This window comes from Ranitomeya imitator, chromosome 3 (assembly GCF_032444005.1).
Source record: "Ranitomeya imitator isolate aRanImi1 chromosome 3, aRanImi1.pri, whole genome shotgun sequence".
In the NCBI taxonomy this organism is placed as follows: Eukaryota; Metazoa; Chordata; class Amphibia; order Anura; family Dendrobatidae; genus Ranitomeya; species Ranitomeya imitator.
In genome coordinates, this window is record NC_091284.1 from 701,409,730 (window position 1) to 701,431,826 (window position 22,097).

The 22,097-nt window shown below is 45.2% G+C and overlaps 1 protein-coding gene across 4 annotated transcripts in view; it reads left to right on the top strand.

Annotated features, from left to right (window-relative positions):
• Window positions 1–15,193, top strand: part of LOC138670861 (glycoprotein-N-acetylgalactosamine 3-beta-galactosyltransferase 1-like) — a 100,345-nt gene extending 85,152 nt beyond the window's left edge. For all 4 annotated transcript variants that reach the window (XM_069758593.1, XM_069758591.1, XM_069758592.1 and 1 more), the window contains one exon: window positions 14,770–15,193. In XM_069758593.1, coding sequence (XP_069614694.1) covers window positions 14,770–14,991 — 222 coding nt within the window. In that variant the 3' untranslated portion in view covers window positions 14,992–15,193. The remainder of the gene's footprint in view (window positions 1–14,769) is intronic.
• The last annotated feature ends 6,904 nt before the right edge of the window (window positions 15,194–22,097 follow it).

Below are 22,097 nucleotides of genomic sequence, written 5' to 3' on the forward strand. Positions count from 1 at the left end.
GATTTTAGCATGTCGTGTACTAGAAAATGGGGAAAAAATTCCAAGTGCGGTGAAATTGCAAAAAAAAGTGCAGTCCCACACTTGTTTTTTGTTTAGCTTTTTTGCTAGGTTCACTGAATGCTAAAACTGACCTGCCATTATGATTCTCCAGGTCAGTACGAGTTCATAGACACCTAACATGACTAGGTTATTTTTTATCTAAGTGGTGAAAAAAAATTCCAAACTTTGCTAAAAAAAAAAAAAAAAATTGCGCCATTTTCCGATACTCATAGCGTCTCCATTTTTTGTGATCTGGGGTCGGTTGAGGGCTTATTTTTTGTGTGCCGAGCTGGCGTTTTTAATGATAGCATTTTGGTGCAGATACGTTCTTTTGATCGCCCGTTATTGCATTTTAATGCAATGTGGCGGTGACCTAAAAAACGTAATTCTGGCGTTTCAAATTTTTTTCTCGCTACGCCGTTTATCGATCAGGTTAATGCTTTTTTTTAATTGATAGATCGGGCGATTCTGAGCGCGGCGATACCAAATATGTGTAGATTTGATTTTTTTTTTATTGATTTATTTTGATTGGGGCGAAAGAGGGGTGATTTAAACTTTTATATTTTTTTTATTTTTTTCACATTTTTTTTAACTTTTTTTTAAACTTTTGCCATGCTTCAATAGCCTCCATGGGAGGCTAGAAGCAGGCACAACGCGATCGGCTCTGCTACATAGCAGCGATCTGCTGATCGCTGCTATGTAGCAGAAATGGAGGTGTGCTGTGAGCGCCGACCACAGGGTGGCGCTCACAGGCACCGGTCATCAGTAACCATAGAGGTCTCTAGGACCTCTATGGCTACCATCCTGATGCATCGCCGACCCCCGATCATGTGACTGGGGTCGGCGATGACGTCATTTCCGGCCTCCCGGCCGGAAGCGGTAGTTAAATGCCGCTGTCTGTGTTTGACAGCGGCATTTAACTAGTTAATAGGTGCGGACAGATCGCGATTCTGCATGCGCCTACTACGGGCACATGTCAGCTGTTCAAAACAGCTGACATGTCCCGGCTTTGATGCGGGCTCACCGCGGAGCTCTGCATCAAAGCAGGGGATCTGACCTCGGACGTACTATCCCGTCCGAGGTCAGATAGGGGTTAAGGGTTTCAGAAAGACCTTTTCTGAAAATAGCAGCCAGCGCCTCTTCATTCCATTTAGTGAGCACAGACCATTTTCTAAATTTCTGGCAATATAACTCTGCCGCTTCCTGACCCTGACACAGGGCCAACAGTGTTTTCTCAGCATGCTCTACAGAGTTAGGTTCGTCATACAACAATCCGAGCGCCTGAAAAAATGCCGGATTCCCTGTTTCAAGAGCAAATGCCCAGTCTTGAGGATCACCACGCAGTAAGGATATGATGATTTTGACTTGCTGAATGGGATCACCAGAAGAACGGGGTTTCAAAGCAAAAAACAATTTGCAGCTATTTTTAAAGTTCAAAAACTTGGATCTGTCCCCAAAAAACCAATCAGGAGTAGGAATTCTTGGCTCTAGAGCCGGAGTCTGAATAATATAATCTTGGATACTCTGGACTCTTGCAGCAAGTTGATCCACACGAGAAAACAAACCCTGAACCTCCATACCAGAGCATATATCCAGCACCACCCAGATATCAAGAGGAAAAAAAAGGCAGAACAGAGCACAGAAAAAAAAAATGGTTCAGAACTCTTTTTTTTTCCTTCTTTTGAGATGCATTCAATTCATTCTTGGCCTGCTGTACTGTTATGACCTGGTGGTTAAGAGGCCACACTGAAATGACCTGGTGGCTAAAACGCAACATGGAACGAGCTCTGAGAAGGTGGCATCTCTACTGACCGCAGTCTCTAATCCTAACAACACAACTAGAAATAGCCATGGGATGTTCCTGACTCTCCCTAGACACCTCGTCACAGCCTAAGCTATAACGACCCCTAAAGAAGGAAATAGAAAGCTATCTTGCCTCAGAGAAACCCCCAAAAGGAAAGACAGCCCCCCACAAATATTGACTGTGAAAGGAGAGGGAAATGACGAACACAGAAATGAAATTAGAATTCAGCAAAGGGGAGGCCAATACTAAACTAGATAGACAGAGAGCAAAGGATACTGTGCGGTCAGTATTAAAAACTACAAAATCCACGCAGAGTTTACAAAAATGAACTCCACACCGACTCACGGTGTGGAGGGGCAAATCTGCTTTCCCAGAGCTTCCAGCTAGCCTAAATAAGACATAGTGACAAGCTGGACAAAAGAGACAAAATGCAAAGCAATAGAGTCCATACAAATGGACAAACAAACTAGCAAAACTTATCTTTTGCAGACAAGGACTGGCCATATGAGAAATCCAAGGGAAGAATCAAATCCAACCAAGAACATTGACAGCAGGCATGGACTAAAGCCCAGAGCAGGTTTAAATAACAAACCCAGGCAAGGCGATTAGTGAAGGCAGCTGCTACAGCTACCTAACAGAGCAGCAGTTCCACTCGAAACCACCAGAGGGAGCCCAAGGGCAGAACTCGCAAACATACCATTAGCAACCACAGGAGGGAGCTCCAGAATGGAACTCACAACAGCTGCCATAACATCACCCCAGAGGACCCCTTAACCCCTTCATGACCCAGCCTATTTTGACCTTAAAGACCTTGCCGTTTTTTGCAATTCTGACCAGTGTCCCTTTATGAGGTAATAACTCAGGAACGCTTCAACGGATCCTAGCGGTTCTGAGATTGTTTTTTCGTGACATATTGGGCTTCATGTTAGTGGTAAATTTAGGTCAATAAATTCTGCGTTTATTTGTGATAAAAACGGAAATTTGGCGAAAATTTTGAAAATTTTGCAATTTTCACATTTTGAATTTTTATTCTGTTAAACCAGAGAGATATGTGACACAAAATAGTTAATAAATAACATTTCCCACATGTTTACTTTACATCAGCACAATTTTGGAAACAAAATTTTTTTTTGTTAGGAAGTTATAAGGGTTAAAATTTGACCAGCGATTTGTCATTTTTACAAAGAAATTTACAAAACCATTTTTTTTAGGGACCACCTCACATTTGAAGTCAGTTTGAGGGGTCTATATGGCTGAAAATACCCAAAAGTGACACCATTCTAAAAACTGCACCCCTCAAGGTACTCAAAACCACATTCAAGAAGTTTATTAACCCTTCAGGTGCTTCACAGCAGCAGAAGCAACATGGAAGGAAAAAATGAACATTTAACTTTTTAGTCACAAAAATTATCTTTCAGCAACAATTTTTTTATTTTCCCAATGGTAAAAGGAGAAACTGAACCACGAAAGTTGTTGTCCAATTTGTCCTGAGTACGCTGATACCTCATATGTGGGGGTAAACCACTGTTTGGGCGCACGGCAGGGCTTGGAAGGGAAGGAGCGCTATTTGACTTTTTGAATCAAAAATTGGCTCCACTCTTTAGCGGACACCATGTCACGTTTGGAAAGCCCCCGTGTGCCTAAAAATTGGAGCTCCCCCACAAGTGACCCCATTTTGGAAACTAGACATCCCAAGGAACTTATCTAGATGCATAGTGAGCACTTTGAACCCCCAGGTGCTTCACAAATTGATCCGTAAAAATGAAAAAGTACTTTTTTTTCACAAAAAAATTCTTTTAGCCTCAATTTTTTCATTTTCACATGGGCAACAGGATAAAATGGATCCTAAAATGTGTTGGGCAATTTCTCCTGAGTACACCAATACCTCACATGTGGGGGTAAACCACTGTTTGGGCACATGGTAAGGCTCGGAAGGGAAGGAGCGCCATTTGACTTTTTGAATGAAAAATTATTTCCATCGTTAGCGGACACCATGTCGCGTTTGGATAGCTCCTGTGTGCCTAAACATTGGCGCCCCCCCACAAGTGACCCCATTTTGGAAACTAGACCCCCCAAGGAACTTATTTAGATGCCTAGTGAGCACTTTAAACCCTCAGGTGCTTCACAAATTGATCTGTAAAAATGAAAAAGTACTTTTTTTTCACAAAAAAATTATTTTCGCCTCAATTTTTTCATTTTCACATGGGCAGTAGGATAAAATGGATCATAAAATTTGTTGGGCAATTTCTCCCGAGTACGCCGATACCTCATATGTGGGGGTAAACCACTGTTTGGGCAATCGGCAGGGCTCGGAAGGGAAGGCGCGCCATTTGACTTTTTGAATGGAAAATTAGCTCCAATTGTTAGCGGACACCATGTCGCGTTTGGAGAGCCCCTGTGTGCCTAAACATTGGAGCTCCCCCACAAGTGACCCCATTTTGGAAACTAGACCCCCCCAAGGAACTTATCTAGATGCATATTGAGCACTTTAAACCCCCAGGTGCTTCACAGAAGTTTATAACGCAGAGCCATGAAAATAAAAAATAATTTTTCTTTCCTCAAAAATGATTTTTTAGCCTGGAATTTCCTATTTTGCCAAGGATAATAGGAGAAATTGGACCCCAAATATTGTTGTCCAGTTTGTCCTGAGTATGCTGATACCCCATATGTGGGGGTAAACCACTGTTTGGGCGCACGGCAGGGCTCGGAAGGGATGGCACGCCATTTGGCTTTTTAAATGGAAAATTAGCTCCAATCATTAGCGGACACCATGTCACGTTTGGAGAGCCCCTGTGTGCCTAAACATTGGAGATCCCCCAGAAATGACACCATTTTGGAAACTAGACCCCCAAAGGAACTAATCTAGATGTGTGGTGAGGACTTTGAACCCCCAAGTGCTTCACAGAAGTTTATAACGCAGAGCCATGAAAATAAAAAAAAAAAATTATTTTCTCAAAAATGATCTTTTAGCCTGCAATTTTTTATTTTCCCAAGGGTAACAGGAGAAATTTGACTGCAAAAGTTGTTGTCCAGTTTCTCCTGAGTATGCTGATACCCCATATGTGGGGGTAAATCACTGTTTGGGCACATGCCGGGGCTCGGAAGTGAAGTAGTGACGTTTTGAAATGCAGACTTTGATGGAATGCTCTGTGTTATGGCTGGCAATCAGGCAACACAGCGTGCAATAATCAGCGCACATACAGAGATCTGGCAATAACCAAAAACAATAGGACGAGCTCTGAGACGTGGAATCTCTGTAGACTGCAGTACCTGATCTATCCTCACACAACTATAAGCAGCAGTGGATTGCGCCTATAACTACCTATGCAACTCGGCACTGCCTGAGGAGCTGACTAGCCTCAAGATAGAAATACAAGCCTGACTTACCTCAGAGAAATACCCCAAAGGAATAGGCAGCCCCCCACATATAATGACTGTTAGCAAGATGAAAAGACAAACGTAGGAATGAAATAGATTCAGCAAAGTGAGGCCCGATATTCTAGACAGAGCGAGGATAGCAAAGAGAACTATGCAGTCTACAAAAAACCCTAAAACGAAAACCACGCAAAGGGGCAAAAAGACCCACCGTGCCGAACTAACAGCACGGCGGTGCACCCCTTTGCTTCTCAGAGCTTCCAGCAAAAGTTAATAGCAAGCTGGACAGAAAAAACAGAAAACAAACTAGAAGCACTTATCTAGCAGAGCAGCAGGCCCAAGGAAAGATGCAGTAGCTCAGATCCAACACTGGAACATTGACAAGGAGCAAGGAAGACAGACTCAGGTGGAGCTAAATAGCAAGGCAGCCAACGAGCTCACCAAAACACCTGAGGGAGGAAGCCCAGAGACTGCAATACCACTTGTGACCACAGAAGTGAATTCAGCCACAGAATTCACAACAGTACCCCCCCCTTGAGGAGGGGTCACCGAACCCTCACCAGAACCCCCAGGCCGACCAGGATGAGCCACATGAAAGGCACGAACAAGATCTGGGGCATGGACATCAGAGGCAAAAACCCAGGAATTATCTTCTTGAGCATAACCCTTCCATTTGACCAGATACTGGAGTTTCCGTCTAGAGACACGAGAATCCAAAATCTTCTCCACAATATACTCCAATTCCCCCTCCACCAAAACAGGGGCAGGAGGCTCCACAGATGGAACCATAGGTGCCACGTATCTCCTCAACAACGACCTATGGAATACATTATGTATGGAAAAGGAGTCTGGGAGGTTCAGACGAAAAGACACCGGATTGAGAATCTCAGAAATCCTATACGGACCAATAAAACGAGGTTTAAATTTAGGAGAGGAAACCTTCATAGGAATATGACGAGAAGATAACCAAACCAGATCCCCAACACGAAGTCGGGGTCCCACACGGCGTCTGCGATTAGCGAAAAGCTGAGCCTTCTCCTGGGACAAGGTCAAATTGTCCACTACCTGAGTCCAGATCTGCTGCAACCTGTCCACCACAGAATCCACACCAGGACAGTCCGAAGACTCAACCTGTCCTGAAGAGAAACGAGGATGGAACCCAGAATTGCAGAAAAATGGAGAGACCAAGGTAGCCGAGCTGGCCCGATTATTAAGGGCGAACTCAGCCAACGGCAAAAATGACACCCAATCATCCTGGTCAGCGGAAACAAAACATCTCAGATATGTTTCCAAGGTCTGATTGGTTCGTTCGGTCTGGCCATTAGTCTGAGGATGGAAGGCCGAGGAGAAAGATAGGTCAATGCCCATCCTACCACAAAAGGCTCGCCAGAACCTCGAGACAAACTGGGAACCTCTGTCAGAAACAATATTCTCAGGAATGCCATGTAAACGAACCACATGCTGGAAGAACAAAGGCACCAAATCAGAGGAGGAAGGCAATTTAACCAAGGGCACCAGATGGACCATTTTAGAAAAGCGATCACAGACCACCCAAATGACCGACATCTTTTGAGAAACGGGAAGGTCAGAAATGAAATCCATCGAAATATGTGTCCAAGGCCTCTTCGGGACCGGCAAGGGCAAAAGCAACCCACTGGCACGTGAACAGCAGGGCTTAGCCCTAGCACAAATTCCACAGGACTGCACAAAAGCACGCACATCCCGCGACAGAGACGGCCACCAGAAGGATCTAGCAACCAACTCCCTGGTACCAAAGATTCCTGGATGACCGGCCAGCACCGAACAATGAAGTTCAGAGATAACTTTACTAGTCCACCTATCAGGGACGAACAGTTTCTCGGCTGGACAACGATCAGGTTTATTAGCCTGAAATTTCTGCAACACTCTCCGCAAATCAGGAGAGATGGCAGACACAATGACTCCTTCCTTGAGGATACTCGCCGGCTCAGATAACCCCGGAGAGTCGGGCACAAAACTCCTAGACAGAGCATCCGCCTTCACATTTTTAGAGCCCGGAAGGTATGAAATCACAAAATCAAAACGAGCAAAAAATAACGACCAACGGGCCTGTCTAGGATTCAAGCGCTTGGCAGACTCAAGATAAGTAAGGTTCTTATGATCAGTCAAAACCACCACGCGATGCTTAGCACCCTCAAGCCAATGACGCCACTCCTCGAATGCCCACTTCATGGCCAGCAACTCTCGGTTGCCCACATCATAATTACGCTCAGCAGCAGAAAATTTCCTGGAAAAGAAAGCACATGGTTTGAACACTGAGCAACCAGAACCTCTCTGTGACAAAACCGCCCCTGCACCAATCTCAGAAGCATCAACCTCGACCTGGAACGGAAGAGAAACATCAGGTTGACACAACACAGGGGCACAGCAAAAACGACGCTTCAACTCCTGAAAAGCTTCCACGGCAGCAGAAGACCAATTAACCAAATCAGCACCCTTCTTGGTCAAATCGGTCAATGGTCTGGCAATGCTAGAAAAATTACAGATGAAGCGACGATAAAAATTAGCAAAGCCCAGGAATTTCTGCAGACTTTTTAGAGATGTCGGCTGGGTCCAATCCTGGATGGCCTGAACCTTAACCGGATCCATCTCGATAGTAGAAGGGGAAAAGATGAACCCCAAAAATGAAACTTTCTGCACACCGAAGAGACACTTTGATCCCTTCACGAACAAGGAATTAGCACGCAGTACCTGGAAAACCATTCTGACTTGCTTCACATGAGACTCCCAATCATCTGAGAAGATCAAAATGTCATCCAAGTAAACAATCAAGAATTTATCCAGATACTCACGGAAAATGTCATGCATAAAAGACTGAAAAACAGATGGAGCATTGGCAAGTCCGAACGGCATCACCAGATACTCAAAATGACCCTCGGGCGTATTAAATGCCGTTTTCCATTCATCTCCCTGCCTGATTCTCACCAGATTATACGCACCACGAAGATCAATCTTAGTAAACCAACTAGCCCCCTTAATCCGAGCAAACAAGTCAGAAATCAATGGCAAGGGATACTGAAACTTAACAGTGATCTTATTAAGAAGGCGGTAATCAATACACGGTCTTAGCGAACCATCCTTCTTGGCTACAAAAAAGAACCCTGCTCCCAATGGTGACGACGATGGGCGAATATGTCCCTTCTCCAGGGACTCCTTCACATAACTGCGCATAGCGGTGTGTTCAGGTACGGACAAATTAAATAAACGACCCTTAGGGAATTTACTACCAGGAATCAAATCGATAGCACAATCACAATTCCTATGCGGAGGTAGGGCATCAGACTTGGATTCTTCAAATACATCCTGAAAGTCCGACAAGAACTCTGGGATGTCAGAAGGAATGGATGACGAAATAGACAAAAATGGAACATCACCATGTACTCCCTGACAACCCCAGCTGGTTACCGACATAGAGTTCCAATCCAATACTGGATTATGGGTTTGTAGCCATGGCAACCCCAACACGACCACATCATGCAAATTATGCAGTACCAGAAAGCGAATAACTTCCTGATGTGCAGGAGCCATGCACATGGTCAGCTGGGCCCAGTACTGAGGCTTATTCTTGGCCAAAGGTGTAGCATCAATTCCTCTCAACGGAATAGGACACCGCAAAGGCTCCAAGAAAAATCCACAACGTTTAGCATAATCCAAATCCATCAGATTCAGGGCAGCGCCTGAATCCACAAACGCCATGACAGAATACGATGACAAAGAGCACATTAAGGTAATGGACAAAAGGAATTTTGACTGTACAGTACCAATAACGGCAGAGCTATCGAACCGCCTAGTGCGTTTAGGACAATTAGAAATAGCATGAGTAGAATCACCACAATAGAAACACAGTCTGTTCAGACGTCTGTGTTCTTGCCGTTCTACTTTAGTCATAGTCCTGTCGCACTGCATAGGCTCAGGTTTACTCTCAGACAATACCGCCAGATGGTGCACAGATTTACGCTCGCGCAAGCGACGACCGATCCGAATGGCCAAGGACATAGACTCATTCAAACCAGCAGGCATAGGAAATCCCACCATTACATCCTTAAGAGCTTCAGAGAGACCCTTTCTGAACAAAGCCGCTAGTGCAGATTCATTCCACAGAGTGAGTACTGACCACTTCCTAAATTTCTGACAATATACTTCTACATCATCCTGACCCTGGCATAAAGCCAGCAGATTTTTCTCAGCCTGATCCACTGAATTAGGCTCATCGTAAAGCAATCCCAGCGCCTGGAAAAATGCATCAACATTACTCAATGCAGAATCTCCTGGTGCAAGAGAAAACGCCCAGTCCTGTGGGTCGCCGCGCAAAAAAGAAATAATAATCAAAACCTGTTGAATAGGATTACCAGAAGAATGAGGTTTCAAGGCCAAAAATAGCTTACAATTATTTCTGAAGCTCAGGAACTTAGTTCTGTCACCAAAAAACAAATCAGGAATCGGAATTCTTGGTTCTAGCATCGATTTCTGATCAATAGTATCTTGAATCTTTTGTACATTTACAACGAGATTATCCATTGAGGAGCACAGAGCCTGAATATCCATGTCCACAGCTGTGTCCTGAAGCACTCTAATGTCTAGGGGAAAAAAAAGACTGAAGACAGAGCTAAGAAAAAAAAATGATGTCAGGATTTCTTTTTTCCCTCTATTGGGAATCATTGGGTGGCTCCTTGTACTGTTATGGCTGGCAATCAGGCAACACAGCGTGCAATAATCAGCGCACATACAGAGATCTGGCAATAACCAAAAACAATAGGACGAGCTCTGAGACGTGGAATCTCTGTAGACTGCAGTACCTGATCTATCCTCACACAACTATAAGCAGCAGTGGATTGCGCCTATAACTACCTATGCAACTCGGCACTGCCTGAGGAGCTGACTAGCCTGAAGATAGAAATACAAGCCTGACTTACCTCAGAGAAATACCCCAAAGGAATAGGCAGCCCCCCACATATAATGACTGTTAGCAAGATGAAAAGACAAACGTAGGAATGAAATAGATTCAGCAAAGTGAGGCCCGATATTCTAGACAGAGCGAGGATAGCAAAGAGAACTATGCAGTCTACAAAAACCCTAAAACGAAAACCACGCAAAGGGGCAAAAAGACCCACCGTGCCGAACTAACAGCACGGCGGTGCACCCCTTTGCTTCTCAGAGCTTCCAGCAAAAGTTAATAGCAAGCTGGACAGAAAAAACAGAAAACAAACTAGAAGCACTTATCTAGCAGAGCAGCAGGCCCAAGGAAAGATGCAGTAGCTCAGATCCAACACTGGAACATTGACAAGGAGCAAGGAAGACAGACTCAGGTGGAGCTAAATAGCAAGGCAGCCAACGAGCTCACCAAAACACCTGAGGGAGGAAGCCCAGAGACTGCAATACCACTTGTGACCACAGAAGTGAATTCAGCCACAGAATTCACAACAGCTCTGTGGGCGTCACGTTGCGTTTGCAGAGCCCCTGATGTGGCTTAACAGTAGAAACCCCCCACAAGTGACCCCATTTTGGAAACTAGACCCCCAAAGGAACTTATCTAGATGTGTGGTGAGCACTTTGAACCCCCAAGCGCTTCATAGAAGTTTATAATGCAGAGCCGTGAAAATAATAAATACGTTTTCTTTCCTCAAAAATAATTATTTAGCCCAGAATTTTTTATTTTCCCAAGGGTTACAGGAGAAATTGGACCCCAAAAGTTGTTGTCCAGTTTCTCCTGAATACGCTGATACCCCATGAGTGGGGGTAAACCACTGTTTGGGCACATGTCGGGGCTCAGAAGGGAAGTAGTGACTTTTGAAATGCAGACTTTGATGGAATGGTCTACGGGTGTCACGTTGCGTTTGCAGAGCCCCTGGTGTGCCTAAACAGTAGAAACCCCCACAAGTGACCCCATTTTAGAAACTAGACCCCCCAAGGAACTTATCTAGATATGTGGTGAGCACTTTGAACCCCCAAGTGCTTCACAGACGTTTACAACGCAGAGCCGTGAAAATAAAAAATAATTTTTCTTTCCTCAAAAATTATGTTTTAGCAAGCATTTTTTTAGATTCACAAGGGTAACAGGAGAAATTGGACCCCAGTAATTGTTGCGCAGTTTGTCCTGAGTATGCTGGTACCCCATATGTGGGGGTAAACCACTGTTTGGGCACACGTCGGGGCTCAGAAGTGAGGGAGCACCATTTGACTTTTTGAATACGAGATTGGCTGGAATCAATGGTGGCGCCATGTTGCGTTTGGAGACCCCTGATGTGCCTAAACAGTGGTAACCCGTCAATTCTACCTCCAACACTAACCCCAACACACCCCTAACTCTAATCCCAACTGTAGCCATAACCCTAATCACAACCCTAACCGCAACACACCCCTAACCACAACCCTAACCCCAACACACCCCTAACCCTAACCACAACCCTAATTCCAACCCTAACCCTAAGGCTATGTGCCCACGTTGCGGATTCGTGTGAGATATTTCCGCACCATTTTTGAAAAATCCGCGGGTAAAAGGCACTGCGTTTTACCTGCGGATTTTCCGCGGATTTCCAGTGTTTTTTGTGCGGATTTCACCTGCGGATTCCTATTGAGGAACAGGTGTAAAACGCTGCGGAATCCGCACAAAGAATTGACATGCTGCGGAAAATACAACGCAGCGTTTCCGCGCGGTATTTTCCGCACCATGGGCACAGCGGATTTGGTTTTTCATATGTTTACATGGTACTGTAAACCTGATGGAACACTGCTGCGAATCCGCAGCCAAATCCGCACCGTGTGCACATAGCCTAATTCTAAAGGTATGTGCACACGCTGCGGAAAACGCTGCGGATCCGCAGCAGTTTCCCATGAGTTTACAGTTCAATGTAAACCTACGGGAAACAAAAATCGCTGTACACATGCTGCGGAAAAACTGCACGGAAACGCAGCGGTTTACATTCCGCAGCATGTCACTTCTTTTGTGCGGATTCCGCAGCGGTTTTACAACTGCTCCAATAGAAAATCGCAGTTGTAAAACCGCAGTGAAATGCGCAGAAAAAAACGCGGTAAATCCGCCATAAATCCGCAGCGGTTTAGCACTGCGGATTTATCAAATCCGCAGCGGAAAAATCCGCAGAGGACCAGAATACGTGTGCACATACCGAAACCCTGACCCTAGCCCTAACCCTAGCCCTAACCCTACCCCTAACCCTACCCCTACCCCTAGCCCTAACCCTAACCCTAACCCTACCCCTAACCCTACCCCTAACCCTACCCCTAACCCTAACCCTAACCCTACCCCTAACCCTAACCCTATTCTAACATTAGTGGAAAAAAAAATTTATTTATTTTTTTATTGTCCCTACCTATGGGGGTGACAAAGGGGGGGGTCATTTATTATTTTTTTTATTTTGATCACTGAGATAGATTATATCTCAGTGATCAAAATGCACTTTGGAACGAATCTGCCGGCCGGCAGATTCGGCGGGCGCACTGCACATGCGCCCGCCATTTTGGAAGATGGCGGCGCCCAGGGAGAAGACGGACGGGACCCCGGCTGGATCGGTAAGTATGATGGGGTGGGGGGGGACCACGGGGGGGGGGGGGGGATCGGAGCACGGGGGGAGGGGATCGGAGCACGGGGAGGGGGATCGGAGCGCGGGAGGGGTGGAACGGAGCACGGGGGGGCTGGAATGGAGCACGGGGGGGCTGGAATGGAGCACAGGGGGGTGGAACGGAGCACCGGGGGGTGTGGATCGGAGTGCAGGGGGGGTGATTGGAGCACGGGGGGGTGATTGGAGCACGGGGGGAGCGGACAAGAGCACGGGGGGAGCGGAGCACTGGACGGAGGGGAGCCGGAGCAGTGTACCGGCCAGATCGGGGGGCTGCGGGGGCGATCGGTGGGGTGGGGTGGGGGCACATTAGTATTTCCAGCCATGGCCGATGATATTTCAGCATCGGCCATGGCTGGATTGTAATATTTCACCCGTTATAATAGGTGAAATATTACAAATCGCTCTGATTGGCAGTTTCACTTTCAACAGCCAATCAGAGCGATCGTAGCCACGAGGGGGTGAAGCCACCCCCCCTGGGCTAAACTACCACTCCCCCTGTCCCTGCAGATCGGGTGAAATGGGAGTTAACCCTTTCACCCGGCCTGCAGGGACGCGATCTTTCCATGACGCCGCATAGGCGTCATGGGTCGGATTGGCACCGACTTTCATGACGACTACGTGGCGTCATGGGTCGGGAAGGGGTTAAAGCAGCGTTGGTCCCCATTGACCGAACACCACAGGTGGCGTCAAGAACATAAACTTATTCCCTTTAAAGACCTTCCCCTTTAACGTTGATGCCAGCGATGCGTCAGCATGACAACCTGTGGTCGGCGCTCATAGCAAACCTGTAATTCAGCTACATAGGAGCGATCTGATGATTGCTGCTACAGTATGTATCAGAGCTGATCAGGCTATGCCAGCTTCTAGCCTCCCATGGAGGCTATTGAAGCATCGTAAAAGTTCAAAAAAGTTTTAAAAAATTATGAAAAAAAAAAATATATATAAAAGTTTAAATCACCCCCCTTTTGCCCCATTCAAAATAAAACATTAAAAAAAAATTAAATATACACATATTTGGTATCACCGCGTTCAGAATCGCCCGATCTATCAATAAAAAAAGTTTAACCTGATCACTAAATGGCGTAGTGAGAAGAAAATTAAAAACGCCAGAATTACGTTTTTTTTGTCGCCGCGATATTGCATTAAAATGTAATAACGGGCGATCAAAAGAACGTATCTGCACAAAAGTTGTATCATTAAAAACGTCAGCTCGCCTCGCAAAAAATAAGCCCTCACCTGACCTGAGATCCCGAAAAATGGAAACGCTACGGGTATTGGAATATGGCGCAAATTTATTTTTTTTCAGCAAAGTTTGGAATTTTTTTTCACCACTTAGATAAAAAATAACCTAAAGATGTTTGGTATCTATGAACTCGTAATGATGTGGAGAATCATAATTGCAGGTCAGTTTTAGCATTTACTGAACCTAGCAAAAAGAGCCAAACAAAAAACAAGTGTGGGATTGCACTTTTTTTGCAATTTCACCACTCTTGGAATGTTTCCCATTTTCTAGTACACGACATGGTAAAACCAATGGTGTCGTTCAAAAGTACAACTCGTCCTGCAAAAAAAAAAGCCCTCACTTGGCCATATTGACAGAAAAATAAAAAAAAGTTATGGCTCTGGGAAGGAGGGGAGCGAAAAACGAAAACGCAAAAACGAAAAAGGGCTGCGTCTTGAAGGGGTTAAAAAGTGTGTGCAAGTGTACCTAGAAGAATGGATGCTGTTTTCAAGATAACGGTCGGTCACACCCATATTAATTTGATTTAGATTTTTCATTTGTTAATTTTGCTAATTGATAAAAATAAACTATATCACCATTTCTATTTTTGAGAGCATTCTTACTTTGCAGAAATTTCTAGCGAGTGTGAAAAAAAAAAAATTCTGCAAAGTGCTATATGTAATCTCATATGCTTGTGACTTTTTGTTCTTCAGGGTCCCCAGTGCTGCTCAGACCTGGCCATATCCTTTCATTATGTTGACCCTGAATTGATGCACGTGCTGGAATACTTTGTGTACCACTTGAGGGCGTATGGATATGAGTATCGTTACAAGCCAGGAGTACCAGAGGCTGCAGAACGGCTGCCAACACATCACATGCAGAAGCCCACACATGAAGACAAAGCAGTGAAGACAAATGGAACTGTTTCATCATAGACTGATCATGTCAGCTGTTGAAAAGAATCATTGGCACTTAAAAGTGCTTAGTGACTTTCCCCTCTCAAAGCCATTGATGCCATGCACATGGGCAAAGGACAACACAATTTAGGGCAAGTTTCCCTGGGGACATGTAAACCGTGTCGGATTAATTTATTTTTCTGGATGTTTTTGCATCTAATAATAAATCATCTTTATTTTATATAGTGTCAACATATTTTACTGCACTTTACATTTCAAAAATTATGCGAACAGAAAAAAATCAGACCAAGTAACGGGCAATTCTAAAACTCGGAGTAAGGGCTCATATGTTAAGCTTACAACCTATAAGGAAATAGCGGTGATACAAAAGATATAAAGTTCTTGTATTGTGTGATCCAGCCACCTTTTTTTAAAAAAAAACAAGACAGTACAGCTACATGAGCCCACTTAATGTTATTGCCAGCTCTCATTGGTGGCTCCAGTCTGTAGTACATTATTGACCATCGGCCACAGACCGGAGCCAGTGATGACACTATGTGAGCACAGCCTCAGTGTCCTTATGGAGGACACATAATTACAAAAATGATTTTTAGGTAAGAATACATGCATTTAGGTAAGGAAAAAAAATTGTACCCAAAGGTGATCAACCCTTTGCCTTCTAAGCTGCAACTTCTAAAGTTCAAAATATAAATTCATTTCCTGCACTTTGAAAAAGAAATCTTAAAGCTTGAAATAACTTTTCTGTTGTTGAGATACAAGTACCGTGCTCTTTCTGCTCTTTGTGGCCCTTTGTTTTCTTTTCTTTTTTTTTACACTAGCCCACATCCCACATAATAAGAGGAAGAACAGGAAAATGACGGTACATAAGACATCTTAAAAACAATTCATCTTGTAAAACCCATAAATGGAAGCTGAAATACTAAACTATTGCTAGACCTACAGTACATCTACTTGTAAGAGTAATAAAACGCGTATATGAAGACAACTAATGTCTTAAAATGACAATGTGACATAAACCCCTGAAGTATGCCTTATTGTCAATAGGAAATACATATTATTCTATGTGACCAGCAAGTGGTGGAGCTGGACTAGTCTTATCCCCGGCTATGGTTCTTGCCAGATCTTCATTGATCGACCCCATCAATCTGATGTTGATGACTTATATTAAAGGGGTTATTCAACCATAGATTCTCTCATTTTAGAAAATCTGGTGGATAATACTAATGGCACTCCGATCAAACTCTAATCCGAGTTTGATCTGAGCCTCAGAATACTGTGATCCGATTCTCTCTGATGCGAGGACCGTAGCACACTGTGAAAAGCAGATGGAGAATAAAATGTCTCCATGTTCTCCATTGTGTCAGTACATGGTAATCAACACTGTACTCAGATGTCATCCGAGTGCAGTCCGATGATTTCCACACACTCATTGCCTTCAATGGGTGAGTGTACTCCAATTTCAGAGTGAAATCACTGCATGTTGCGATTTTTTTTCACTGACAGTTTCAGTGACAAAAAAATTGGTCATCAGCACTGCCCCACTAAAAAACATTGGTCATAGCACTCATCCAATTTATACGCTCTTGTGACCCTGGCCTTAGAATGGGTCAGCAACATTATACAGGTCCTTCTCAAAAAATTAGCATATAGTGTTAAATTTCATTATTTACCATAATGTAATGATTACAATTAAACTTTCATATATTATAGATTCATTATCCACCAACTGAAATTTGTCAGGTCTTTTATTGTTTTAATACTGATGATTTTGGCATACAACTCCTGATAACCCAAAAAACCTGTCTCAATAAATTAGCATATTTCACCCATCCAATCAAATAAAAGTGTTTTTTAATAACAAACAAAGAAACCATCAAATAATAATGTTCAGTTATGCACTCAATACTTGGTCGGGAATCCTTTTGCAGAAATGACTGCTTCAATGCGGCGTGGCATGGAGGCAATCAGCCTGTGACACTGCTGAGATGTTATGGAGGCCCAGGATGCTTCAATAGCGGCCTTAAGCTCATCCAGAGTGTTGGGTCTTGCGTCTCTCAACTTTCTCTTCACAATATCCCACAGATTCTCTATGGGGTTCAGGTCAGGAGAGTTGGCAGGCCAATTGAGCACAGTAATACCATGGTCAGTAAACCATTTACCAGTGGTTTTGGCACTGTGAGCAGGTGCCAGGTCGTGCTGAAAAATGACATTTTCATCTCCATAAAGCATTTCAGCCGATGGAAGCATGAAATGCTCCAAAATCTCCTGATAGCTAGCTGCATTGACCCTGCCCTTGATGAAACACAGTGGACCAACACCAGCAGCTGACATGGCACCCCACACCATCACTGACTGTGGGTACTTGACACTGGACTTCAGGCATTTTGGCATTTCCTTCTCCCCAATCTTCCTCCAGACTCTGGCACCTTGATTTCCGAATGACATGCAAAATTTGCTTTCATCAGAAAAAAGTACTTGGGACCACTTGGCAACAGTCCAGTGCTGCTTCTCTGTAGCCCAGGTCAGGCGCTTCTGCCGCTGTTTATGGTTCAAAAGTGGCTTTACCTGGGGAATGCGGCACCTGTAGCCCATTTCCTGCACACGCCTGTGCACGGTGGCTCTGGATGTTTCCACACCAGACTCAGTCCACTGCTTCCTCAGGTTCCCCAAGGTCTGGAATCGGTCCTTCTCCACAATCTTCCTCAGGGTCCGGTCTCCTCTTCTCGTTGTACAGCGTTTTCTGCCACATTGTTTCCTTCCAACAGACTTACCATTGAGGTGCCTTGATACAGCACTCTGGGAACAGCCTATTTGTTGAGAAATTTCTTTCTGGGTCTTACCCTCTTGCTTGAGGGTGTCAATGATGGCCTTCTTGACATCTGTCAGGTCGCTAGTCTTACCCATGATGGGGGTTTTGAGTAATGAACCAGGCAGGGAGTTTATAAAAGCCTCAGGTATCTTTTGCATGTGTTTAGAGTTAATTAGTTGATTCAGAAGATTAGGGTAATAGGTCGTTTAGAGAACCTTTTCTTGATATGCTAATTTATTGAGACAGGTTTTTTGGGTTATCAGGAGTTGTATGCCAAAATCATCAGTATTAAAACAATAAAAGACCTGACAAATTTCAGTTGTTGGATAATGAATCTATAATATATGAAAGTTTAATTGTAATCATTACATTATGGTAAATAATGAAATTTAACACTATATGCTAATTTTTTGAGAAGGACCTGTATATGTACCAAATCAAATGATAGAGGGCGCCAGTAAAAATGCCGGACAGCGCTCAGGACGATTCATTTATAGAGCCCAACAAAAAGGTTATCCATGTATGTGTCGTGACTGTGACACAAGCAGCTGCGGCGCCAATCAGCTGATCGGCCGGCGCGATCCAGGAAGCCAGCTTTCGTCTACAGCTTATTCGGCAAGCGCTATAACTTGCCGAATAAGAGGGAACCTGAGAAAATTCGCTCATGTCTAGTCAAGGTGAAATATGAGTTGCAGCAGGATTGATCAGCCATTTATGACATACTACATATTTACTACAAGCTGGCAATAACAGATATCTACATTGTACTAAAAAGAGCCGTGACGTTGCTGATATAGGGGCCATGAGACAATATACAAGGAGACAGCAGCATGATTGTTTCGAAAAGTGTACACTACGAGGTAGAGCAAAAAACAAACCAATTTGTAGTCAACAATAAAAGGTCCTAAACGTATAAATGCATGTAGAAATGCCACGGAGACAGCATCACGTGTTTCTCAACGCTAGCAATAAATAGCCAGGTCTTTCACCGGGAAGGAACAACCACGGGAAGGGCAGCATCCAAAAAGGAAAACCACCTATGCCAAAACATGGTATACATCCACAGACAGCTGTTTTTGGGTATTTGCCCCTCATCAGTGTGGATTAGGAAACTGGCTATTAGGAGCAGGGCCTAGTAAAAGGACTATAAACATAAGGATGATTGACCTTGGCGAGATCAAAACATCCAACACCGCGGAGACACCATCATGTGTTTCTCAACGCAGTGATCCAGAACACTGCTTCCATCCCTTAAGGGAAATTTGCAAATGCATCTAGAAAAGCCGCGGAGACACCATCACGTGTTTCTCAACGCAAGCAATAAATAGTCAGGTCTTTCACCGGGAAGGAACAGCCAGCCAGTTTCCTACTCCACACTGATGAGGGGCAGATACCCCGAAACAGCTGTCTGTGGATGGATACCATGTTTTGGCATAGGTGGTTTTCCTTTTTGGATGCTGCCCTTCCCGTGGTTGTTCCTTCCCGAAAGACCTGGCTATTTATTGCTTGCGTTGAGAAATACGTGATGGTGTCTCCGCGGCTTTTCTACATCCCTGAGATTAAGGGCATAGAGTCCCATATACTGTCCTGCACCCCAAAGAACCTCATCTTGATTTCTGCAGCAGTGCTGGTGTCAAAAGTGTTTTTCAGTTTGGCTAAAATCTGTTCACAATTCCTTTCTCTCCATCCAGCCAGGATTTTACTTCTCTTTGTGCTGCACCAATTAATTGGTCATTTATGATGCTGACCTTTTTGATGTTATATCAGGGGGTACACTTGAAATAGGCTGCAGAGTCTCTCTTTAAAGTCACTCAGCATGTGGGACTCCCCCAAATATTGTGGCAACCAGGCTGCTCCTGGTATATAGGACATGGATAACGGCATTATGGGGACTGTAGCTGTGGCTCGGTCCGGCCGGTTTACAGGGGCTGCGGCCACCGCGGGGCCTGGTGGCATCATGGGTCCTGCGTCTGTGGCAGCCGCTGGATCTCCCCCTGGTTCGGACATATTCCTTCCCCTGTGCTAAACTCAAGCAGGCCTGACGTCCCTTCACCAAAATCTGCAGCGGTTCCACCGATGCTCGTTACGGCGCTTCACTCGCGTATCCCTCAGCACGGAACTCCGCTTCCTTTTGCGCTTTCTTTCAAGCCCTGCCCACGAAGGCATGCCTCCTTCTTCTTGTGCTCCACACTGCGCCGCACTCCACTGGGAATGATGGCACTGCAGCAGGGGTGGTATGGCTTCCCACAGGTGAAGCTCGATCCCAGGGTTCCCGGTGTAGTAGGCAAAGGTTGTTAATAGTGTGGTGCCAGAAAGAATCAGAGGACACAAGGTTGCTGTCTCTTTACCTTTTACTGGTGGTGGAAAGCCACAGTCCAGGGTACCAGTAACCGATGATGGTAAGGTCCAGGCAGCCTGGAAACGATTAGGGATCCTCTTAGCCAGGTGGGATTAGGAGCCTTCTTTGCTGTGCTGTTGTAAGGTGCATCCCTTGCTGCCTATGGCATCTTACAAGGTCCTCTCTCTTTCTCTCTCTGTTTCTTAGGACAGTACCTGCATAGCAGGCAGCGCAAGCCTTTTTACAAGTGTCTCTATTTACTGTAACTCCGGGCTCTGGATGCTGCTGTGCCTTCGGATGTAGGTGTGGGCAATTAACTTTCAATTTCCTGCCCTCCGGTTCTGCTGTGGGGCATACAGTCGCACACAACCTTGGACTCACGATGTCCGGTTCCTGTGCATAAGCATGGAGGGAGCCCAGTCTCAGCTGTCCTCCAGTTCCTCACTTCTCCTCTTCTCCTTCATCCTCCACACTCTCTACAGACTAAACTAACTCCTCCCCCAAGCCAGAACATATATAGGGAAGTTCCCCTGAAACCGGGTCTAGCGCTGCCCCTTCTGGCCTGGAGTGAGAAAGTGTTGAATGTACATGTTACCTGTTAAAGGCATCCTCCTAGTTTCCAGGTATGGCATCACCCTCCCCTAGAGGAAGGCAATACCACTGTGGTACCCGGACTCCTGGGGTGCCACAATCTCATGTGGCCCGATATGTCCTCTCAACACTCTGGAGACTCATTCTAAATTTTAAGGGTCTGGGAGCTGGGTAATGAGAGTAATGAGCTCACTGGGGGGGGGGGGGGGTGGAGGGGCAGGGCCAATGTTATGCTATTGGCTACACCTGTGTCAGATCATATACCAGCAGGTTATTTTTCTATCTCAGGAGGTAGATAGTGTTCATGACTCATGGTCCTCATGGGGAGCAGATGAATCTTGAGCATCCATGGGCGTAGGGACCCACAGGATGCAGTAATTAATCCCACGGAGATTCTGTTGGCCATAATATCTTCAATCTCAACTTATCATTCCTGCATAAGGCAGTGGTGTCAAAAAGGATGCAAATTTTACGTCACATACACAGACTACAGGGGTCTCTGCGTTTTCATACTATTATAGACTACATACATAGTTCTATGTCTATTTTCTCTGATTTATTTTCACTCATTGAGAGACGCTTTGACAACTTCTAATTAGAGATTAGCGAATATTTCAATATATATCGATTATGGCCGAATGCCATTGGAGTCAATGGGAGACAAAACATATGCACACAGAACACAAACACCAGTGTTTCCCACACTGTGTGACAGCGTGGGAAATGCTGGGGTGTTGGTTCTGATTGGCGTTAACCTTTCCCCCAGTAGATTGTTACCACTGTCAGAGCCCTCTGGGTCATGCTGTCAGATGTCGATGTGATCCCGCAGAGATGCAGTGACCAGAGGCTTAAGGTACCGTCACACTAGACGATATCGCTAGCGATCCGTGACGTTGCAGCGTCCTGGCTAGCGATATCGTCCAGTGTGACAGGCAGCAGCGATCAGGCCCCTGCTGTGCTGTCGCTGGTCGGGGAAGAAAGTCCAGAACTTTATTTGGTCGCTGGACTCCCCGTAGACATCGCTGAATCGGCGTGTGTGACACCGATTCAGCGATGTCTTCGCTGGTAACCAGGGTAAACATCGGGTGACTAAGCGCAGGGCCGTGCTTAGTAACCCGATGTTTACCCTGGTTACCATCGTTAAAGTAAAAAAAACAACCGCTACATACTTACCTACCGCTGTCTGTCCTCGGCGCTCTGCTTCTCTGGTCTGGCTGTGAGCACAGCGGCCGGAAAGCAGAGCGGTGACGTCACCGCTCTGCTTTCCGGCTGCCCGGCGCTCACAGCCAGACCAGAGAAGCAGAGCGCCGAGGACAGACAGCGGTAGGTAAGTATGTAGCGTTTGTTTTTTTACTTTTAGGATGGTAACCAGGGTAAACATCGGGT